The sequence below is a fragment of the Salmo salar genome, chromosome 09 (assembly GCF_965601325.2).
Source record: "Salmo salar chromosome 09, fSalSal1, whole genome shotgun sequence".
Lineage (NCBI taxonomy): Eukaryota > Metazoa > Chordata > Actinopteri > Salmoniformes > Salmonidae > Salmo > Salmo salar.
Window position 1 is genome coordinate 68,557,948 of NC_138299.1, and position 9,383 is coordinate 68,567,330.

At 43.0% G+C, this 9,383-nt stretch overlaps 1 protein-coding gene across 1 annotated transcript; it reads right to left on the reverse strand.

Moving 5' to 3' along the window:
* Positions 1-431: 431 nt before the first annotated feature.
* On the reverse strand, positions 432-7,941 carry LOC106611590 (proteinase-activated receptor 4). The gene is made up of 2 exons (XM_014211967.3): positions 7,264-7,941; positions 432-5,261 (listed from the first exon to the last, which is right to left on the reverse strand). The coding sequence occupies exons 1-2, from the start codon at positions 7,373-7,375 to the stop codon at positions 4,183-4,185; spliced, it is 1,191 nt and encodes a 396-aa protein (XP_014067442.1). The 5' UTR covers positions 7,376-7,941; the 3' UTR covers positions 432-4,182.
* Between the last annotated feature and the right edge of the window lie 1,442 nt (positions 7,942-9,383).

Consider the following 9,383-nt stretch of genomic DNA (forward strand, 5'->3'; position numbering starts at 1 on the left):
TCATAGGCTTTGTCTACTTGGTGTTACATTGATATTAATCCCTTTGTTTAAATAAATGTGCATGTATATATGTTGGTATTGTTGTTGAAAGATGAATAGTTCTTGATAGTGGTTTGGTATTTCAATGTGTTTTGAGAGCCCTGATAAACAACCATTTACATGTTGATAGTGGGAGCTAGTATTGATTTACTGCCACTGTGGAATGTTCCACAGTGAAGGCAAGTGCACTGTGTATGTTTTGGCTCCAGAATTGACGAGGAAACTTCCTTCTGTGTTTTATTTAGGACAAAAACCATTGTCAGTAGATAAGCAAAGAACACATTTGGTTTCCACTCAAGTGATGTCAGGGAAGTTTGAGAGAGTGTGAAAAAACACATTTGGGGTGATATATGTGTGCTTCAGCATATTATAGGATATAACTCCCATTCCTCCACCAAAAAATGTTGCACTTTATTTTAGTGATTTCTTTAAACCGGTGAATATAAGTAAGTACAATAATAATACAACATACTTTCTTAGTAAATGCCAGATGAATAAATACCAGTGGAAACAATATTATAAAATACCAGGCCACCAGTTCAAGTATTCAAGTATAAACCAGCCTAATGTACATCAAAACCATTATTAATGGCTAAATTAAGGGTATATAATTCTGACAAAGCCACATTAGGATGTTTTGCTGACTCTATCCTTTACCTTAAAAACACTCCATGATGTATAATTTGTGAGGGAAATATCCAGAACTTGAATGTGTTCCAGACAAGCAGTCACAGCATGGTATGAACAGAATCCATTCCAGACGCGTACCCATTTTCACATGGACATGCCTATATTTGGCCAACACGTCTAAATGGAAAAAAATGATGGCATCACTTAGAACGGCTTAATGTGATATGCTGTTGTTGACCTCTAGGTACAAACTGTTCAGCTATTCCACAGACAATTGAAACATTTACCACAGAGCTGTAAGCTATGGATAGGTCACCCTACCTATAGGAATGTACCCCTGGATTGTTGAGATAATACAATGAAAACAAATGTGTAATACTGTGTAGTAATGCTGATTCCATACTATTAGATATTTGTATCAGTACTGTACATGTAGATAATGAAAGGGTTATACCCACTCTATTTAGGCATTTCACCTAGACCAGGTATCCTCAAACTGGGGGTACACACAATGCCGTAAATATATATACACTACCGTTCAAAAGTTTGGGGTCACTTAGAAATGTCCTTGTTTTTGAAAGAAAAGCACATTTTTGGCCATTAAAATAACATCAAATTGATCAGACATACAGTGTATATATTTAATGTTGTTAATCACTATTGTAGCTGGAAATGGCTGATTTTTAATGGAATATCTACGTAGGCGTACAGAGGCCCATTATCAGCAACCATCACTCCTGTGTTCCAATGGCACTTTGTGTTAGCTAATCCAAGTTTATCATTTTAAAAGGCTTATTGATCATTAGAAAACCCTTTTGTAATTATGTTAGCACAGCTGAAACTATTGTTCTGATTAAAAAAGTAATAAAACTGACCTTCTTTAGACTAGTTGAGTATCTGGAGCATCAGTATTTGTGGGTTCGATTACAGGCTCAAAATGGCCAGAAACAAATAACTTTCTTCTGAAACTCGTCAGTCTATTTTTGTTCTGAGAAATGAAGGCTATTCCATGCGAGAAATTGCCAAGAAACTGAATATCCCGTACAAAGCTGTGAACTACTCCCTTCACAGAACAGTGCAAACTGTCCCTAACCAGAACAGAAAGAGGAGTGGGAGGCCCCGGAGCACAACTGAGCAAGAGGATTAGCATTTGCTGCCAGTTGAGTACTTGTGAGGCATCTGTTTCTCAAACTAGACACTAATGTACTTGTACTCATGCTCAGTTGTGCACCGGGGCCTCCCACTCCTCTTTCTAGAGCGAGAACTAAGATGAATTTCGAGTAGTAAGACATGTATAAAAGCAACAGATACCATTAATAAGAAGGGGCTAGAGGCGTCTTATATAGTGAGCTACCGAGTGGCTAGGACAGGCAAGCCCCAAACTATTGTGGAGGACTTAATTCTTCCTGCTGCCGCGGATATGGCTGGGACAATGCTAGGGGAAAAGGCCAAAAAAACTATACAGACAATGGCTTCATCAAACAACACTGTTTCACCACGCATCAGTGACATGGCAGGAGATGTTTTGAAACAATTACGGATTCGCATACAAGCCAGTGAATTATATGCATAACAGCTGGATGAGTCAACAGACGTGGCAGGCCTGGCACAGCTCCTGGTATATGTCCATTACGTTTATGGGGTGTCAGTTAAGGAAGACATCCTCTTCTACAAACCATTGGAAACCAGGACAACAGGAGAGGATATTGTTAAAGTACTGGGCAGCTTTGTGACATCAAATGGACTTTGGTGGTCAAGATGTGTTGGTATCTGTACTGATGGCACAAAAGCCATGACAGGGAGACATAGTAGAGTGGTAATGCGTGCGCAAGCAGTTGCTCCCGACGCCACTTGGGTACACTGCAGCATCCACCGAGAGGCTCTTGCTGCCAAGGGAATGCCTGACAGCTTGAAAGACGTTTTGGACACTGCAGTGAAAATAGTTAAAGCAATGCCCCTGAACTCTCGTATATTTTCTGCACTATGCAATGATATGGGCAGCGACCATGTAACGCTTTTACAACATACAGAAGTGCGCTGGTTATCAAGGGGCAAAGTATTGACACATTTTTTTTAATTGAGAGACGAGCTTAAGGTTTTCTTTACTGACCATAATTTCTCACACGACTGGCCTATCTGGATGATGTTTTTTCTCGCCTGAATGATTTGAATCTAGGATTACAGGGACTCTCTGCAACTATATTCAATGTGCGGGACAAAATTGAGGCTATGACTAAGAAGTTGGAGCTCTTCTCTTTCTGCATTAACAAGGACAACACACAGGTCTTTCCATCATTGTATGATTTTTTGTGTGCAAATTAACTTAAAATGTGATATAGCAAAGCACCTGAGTGAGCTGGGTGCGCAATTACATAGTTACCTTCCCGAAACGGATGAAACAAACAACTGGATTCGTTATCCCTTTCATGCCCTACCTTCAGTCCACTTACCGATATCTGAACAAGAGAGCCTCATTGAAATTGCAACAAGCGGTTCTGTGAAAATTGAATTTAATCAGAAGCCACTGCCAGATGTCTAGATTGGGATGCGCTCAGAGTATTCTGCCTTGGCAAATCGTGCTGTTAAGACACTGATGCCCTTTGCAACCATGTACCTATTTGAGAGTGGATTCTCGGCCCTCATTAGCATGAAAACTAAATACAGGCACAGACTGTGTGTGGGAAATTAGTTAATACTCTCTCCAATACAACCCAACATTGCAGAGTTATGTGCATGCTTTCAAACACACCCTTCTCATTAACCTGTGGTGAGTTATTCACAATTTTCGATGAATAAATAAGATTTTATATGTAAGATGGTTAAATAAAGAGCAAAATGATTGAATATTATTATATTATTATTTGACCCCTGGTCCTTTAAGAGCTCTTTGTCAGTTCCCACAAGCCGGGCTGTGACAAAAACTCACACTCATTCTTATGTTTAATAAATTAATCGTATAGTGTGTGTGGCAGGCTTACAATGATGGCAAAAAACAACATTTGAGAGTGCGCTGACCCTGGTGCTAGAGGGGGTATGCAGCTGGAGGTTGAATGATTGAAGGGGCATGGGACTATAAAAAGTTTGGGAACCACTGACCTAGACCGAAGAATAGGGACAACGCACCCTGCAACTGTGTTTTTCCCATTTTGTCCATTAATATAGAGTGACTGTGTAATACTGTAGAACTCTAATGATACAAACCCTCATCTCGAAAACCAGACCATAGGCAACAGTGAAGAGCATTTGAAAATTGTGTGAGGAAAAGTGGATGTCTAAAGAGACTAATGTATCCCTGTATGATGATGATTCCTAAACACCTCCCTCCATTGATTGCATGTTTATGGAAATTGCACAGAAATGCCATAAATGTTTTATTATTCACAATATACGATAAAAGTAATTGGCTGTATAAATGAGATGAGTCTCATGCAAACCAGAGAAAACATTGTGTGGCACAACACAAGATTGAGTCTTTGTCTGATCCTAGTGCCTACACGTCTAGTTCTCTAATACCTATCTGCATGCTACCTCCCCCTCTGACGTCACCGGGCTCCGACTAGACTTGGACAGCAGTGTCACTTTTGACCTTTGCGTCCCCTTTGAGGTGGACGAATAGGACACCTGGTTCCCTGTGGTCGAGTCTCTCCCATTGTCGCCGCGGCAACACAGCACCGTCCTGACCTTTTCCCTGAAGTCGTCAGAGACGTAGTAGAAGATGAAGGGGTCGATGCAGCTGTTCAACGTGCTAACAGCTAGGCTAACCATGTAGGGCACGTACAGGTCCTCCCCGTCATCCACCAGGTAGGAGTCGGAGTAGTGCAGGAGAAGGAGGACGTTGCTGGGTAGCAGGCAGCCAACAAACACTACCAGCACTAGCACAGTGACACGCACAGCGTGGGCGTAGCGCTGGCCTCCCGCCACTAGGGTGCGTATCACGGAGCCGTAGCAGTAGAGGACGACCAGCAGGGGGAGCAGGAAGCAGAGAAAGAAGAGTGTGAGAAAGTAGGGCAGGAAGTAGTTCTCATGCTCCTCCTCAGGCAACGCGTCGTGGCATGTGGTTATGCTCGGCTCGTCCAGCTTGTAGGACTGGCGGGAGACGAGGAGAGGCAACATGGCGGCCAGCACCACCACCCACACGCCCAGGCTCATGTAAAGGGAGGTGCGGCGGCTGCGGAGGGTTTTGGCACCGAATGGGTGCACCAATGCCACGTAGCGGTCAACGGCGATGAACGCCAGGCACAGCACCGAGCCGTACATGTTGCCGTAGAAGAGCGCCGTGACCACGCGGCAGAAGGGCTCGCCGAAGACCCAGTCATTGCCCTGGAAGTGATAGACTATGCGGAAGGGGAGCACCATCAGTATCATGAGGTCGGTGGTGGTGAGGTTGATAAGGAGGATGGTGGATGGCATCTTCTTGGTACGGAACAGAAGGACCCACAGGGCCAGGAGGTTAGCCGGGAGGCCCACAGTGAAGGCTACCAGGTAGAGCATGGGCACGTAGAGCACGGTGGTGGGAGCCTGCACCTCCTGGATCTGTTTGTCTTTCAGGGTGGTGAAGTTGCAGTTGGACACCAGCTTGAAGGAGCGCAGCCCTGTCGAGGTAGAAACAGAAGAGATTTGATGATTCGTTAGAGGTTCTGCATGAAATTATTTTCAGTATAAATGCATTCATATACTGATATTTTACCTAGCAAAAGCTGTGTTCCTAGTTAAGCATTCAGATAAGGCATACCCCTAACTTGAAATGTGTAGGTGACACAAACTTCTAATAGCATCAATGTGTGATATACACAAAGGATGGAGATATGCCTGCATTTCTCAAGTTAGGTTTCAGCCCACTGCGAAAAGCTTGCAGGACTTTCACATCCGTAGTCGAAAGGACATTTTGGGTGAAAACTTGAGTTACACGAGTGGATCTCAAGCTAGGATTCAGATCATTAAGAACAAAGTGATCTCATCAGCTTGAAAATAACCTATGGTCATGGGAGGGGTCTGGCGAGACCATTAAAGTGGTCTGTGGTACTGTATGTCCGAAGGTGTGCGAAGTTTCTGGATATTGGCGGGAACTAGAACACGCTGTCGTACATGTCAATCCAGAGTATCCCAAACATGGATGACATGTCAATGGATGAAATGTCTAGTGAGTAAGCAGGCCATTGAAGAACTAGGGCATTTTCAGTTTCCAGGAATTGTGTACAGATCATTGCGGCATTGTCTGCCATCTGTCCCGGAACAGTTGAAATCAGGATTAATCTGTGAAGAGCACACTTCTCCAGTGTGCCCGTGGCCATCGAAGGTGAGCATTTTCCTACTGAAGCCGGATATGACGCCGAACTGCAGTCAGGTCAAGACCCTGGTGAGGATGACGAACACGCAGATCAGCTTCCCTGAGACGGTTTCTGACAGTTTGTGCAGTTGTTCTTCGGTAGTGTAAACCCACAGTTTCATCAGCTGTCTGGGTGGCTGGTCCCTGGCAACAGCCCTGGAGGACATTCCTGCAGTCAGCATGCCTATTCCATGCTCCCTCAAAACCTGAGACATCTGTGACACTGTGTTGTGTGACAAAACTGCACATTTTAGAGTGTCCTTTTATTGTCCCCAGCACAAGACGCACCTGTGTAATGATCATGCTGTTTAATCAGCTTCTTGATATGTTACACCTGTCAGGTAGATAGATTATCTTGGCAAAGGAGAAATTCTCACTAACAGGGATGTAAAGAAATTTGTGCATGAGCTTTTATGGAAAATGTCTGGGATCTTTTATTTCAGCTCATGAAACACTTTATATGTTGCCTTTAAATTTTTGTTCAGTATATTTATCACATTTGAAATGCAGATATACTGAAGCTCGTTTAGCTCCTACACACTTACAAAAAAGGGTTCACAAGGGTTCTTCGGCTGTCCTCATAGTATAAATGTTTTGGGTTCCAGGTAGAACCCTTTTGGGTTCAAGGTAGAACCCTTTACACAGAGGGTTCTACATGGAACCCAAAAGAGTTCTATCTGGAACTAGAAATCCCAGGGTTCTTCTATGGGGACAGCCAAAGAACCCTTGTTGGTTCTAGATAGCACCTTTTTTCTAAGAGGGTTACCTCTCTTGTTCAGTACCTTGCCTGTGCGTGTAGTGGCTCAGCGTTGTGAACACTCATATTTTTCAATCACCAATGAAATTCACATTCCAGTTAAGCCTGATGTTGTTTTGGCCATTACAGTTAAGTGGCAGGCTATAGTGACAGTTCCCAGAGAGCTCAGGCTCATTTCAGCTAATGATTTAATTTACAGGAAATAGCTGGCCAGTATATGGCAATAATGTACATAAACTACCCTATAGAGAACACATTCCTACTCAGTAAATAAGAGGCAGTAGATTAGCTTGCATGCCGGTATATCTTCAAAATCACAGGAAAGATAAGCTTCCTCAACTGAAATGACCACATCCAAGCTACATGAACACCTACCAAAATAAAAATAATTCACACGCAAACACACACATTCAGAGTTTTTAACGACAAACCCTTCGTTTGAGGTTTGCTTAATAAAAGTGACCTGAAGGAGTTTGGATCAAAAGAAGAAAAAAAAGATGCACCAACTTACGGACGCCCATGCCAGTGCACTCTTCTGTGGTGGGAGAGGAGGAACAGCCATGGAGGATAGCAGAGAGAGAGAGCAGCAATAGCAGAGTCCCGGCTGGAGCAAAGAGACTCATGGTGCTGCAGAGGATCCGTACTCTCTCACAGCGAAAGCTATAATTTATGGTTTGGAGCTACTTCCACAAGCAGAGAGAGCTGCCTCTCCCTTCCTTTTCCCTCCCTTCCTTTATCTGCTCCGTGTAACGCAGCCCCCGCAGTGAAGTCTGAAATTGTTATCTCCTTTACCACAATATCACCCTTCAAATCACTGTATTCCTGCCAAAGTTTGTCAAGAGTCTTCGCTGTGTCTCAGATGAGTTCAGCAGCTTGACTTCAACAGACTACACCGGTCTCTTCTACACTGTACTCCTATGCTCTATTCTAATATAGTCCAGCTGTGTGTCTAGTTCTGCCTCTGGGGGAGGTGCATGTTTGGTGGTGGGGGCATGACATTGTTCTTCTCATGCTGTGATTCATATGAGGAGAGCGGTGAGTTGATCTGCCCCACGCTTTGAGGAACAGGAAATATGGTAATTTGACCTCAGGGGCCATAGTAAGGCATGCATTATTCCAGACAGACATCCACTCACACCCAATGACCCTTTCTCGTAAGAGCATACACACACAAACACACACATACAACCACATACACACACTTCATAAGTAAGTGTCATTATGCTGAAGAGTTCCATGTTCTGACATTCATTGAAAATATCCTGTCCTAAACAACACCTGTATGTTCCCAATCCTCCTCTCCCTTGCAGCAATCTTTGTTCTGCATACTGGACTCAATCGTGCATCCTCAGATGCCATTTAAAACACAACTCACAAAAAGCTTCAGGTCTTGACGCCAGAGGGAATACATTCCTGCCGTTCTTAGGAGGACAAGCCATTGTCAAATAAGCGTCAATAATCCTCCACTGGGCAGAGAGGCTGTGCTTTCCACCCAAATACTCTCAAGTTGTATAAATATCCAACCATTCCTTTTATATGAGACCTCTATTTTTCACGTAGCTTGGTTTATTTGTTCCTCCTGTCTTGGCAGTCTGTCCTTCCGCACACATATACCAAGCAACCCTACTCAGACACACACAAATAAACATTACAAACACACAGTCTGTCAAACTGGATAAGCACATGACCTATGTCCCCAGTATGGTGACTGTGAGGAGAGAGGTAGAGGCCTGCATGAGGAGCAGACACTTTCGTCACAGAAGAACAGGGGCATATCAAGGCAATGGCCTTGAAAGGACTAATAGCAAAGTCAAATAGGGTCTGCAACACATCAGCATTACAGTCCTTGTATCTTCTAGCAGGGCAAGTGGATTGAGAAGGACTTCAACTTCTGTGTCCACAGTGCTTAGCTAATGTTATGCTGATGTGTTTTCATGTGAATTGCTGACATCTCACAGGAAACGATAGGATCTTAGCTGACGGAAAAGAGGGATCACGGATGTAGGGGAAGTGTGTCTGTGCGTGCCACCCTGGTGTTTATATATTCAGACTCAACAGGCTATTACTGATAATGTGTTTCTGTAATTTTCTTATTGCATCTGGCAAAGTGTTACCAAACACATTTACTCAAAGAACTTTGCAAAATTACGGTGAAATCTCTTTTTTATGTGACCACATTTTCAAAAAACTCCAATTAAGATTCAAAGATGTCTGCAGAAACAATGGGGTGTTAGCTATAATATAACACCTTGAGTTTGAAAACATTATTGGTTATTAAACTACAGTAAGTGAAGTGGATTAACACCCATAACATAATTATGGTAAAAGAATGACATCATGGGTCCCTGATCTGTACTATACAGAAATGCATAATTATTCATGTCATTCTCTTCACGGTGATGTATCCTGAATAGGTACACAAAGGTAAAACATGGAATATCTCCCTTTGCATGTCTGGGTATTATTCTACACACTGACTATGATTCTAATAGTTACAAATTCTAAGAAAATTGTAACTACTTTTCAATGTCCGACGTCTGGTGTTGGTTGGTGCTCAGTGGGTATGAGGGGGCTCATAATAAAATAATAATTTGGTGGGTGCTTATATTGGTCCTATTTCACACATGTAGA

Excerpts from the sequence above, each read along its gene's own strand:
- LOC106611590 (XM_014211967.3), bottom strand. The coding sequence starts at position 7,375 with ATGAGTCTCTTTGCTCCAGCCGGGACTCTGCTATTGCTGCTCTCTCTC. Across the intron at positions 5,262-7,263 it reads GTGCACTGGCATGGGCGTCC|GGCTGCGCTCCTTCAAGCTG; the intron begins GTAAGTTGGTGC and ends CTACCTCGACAG.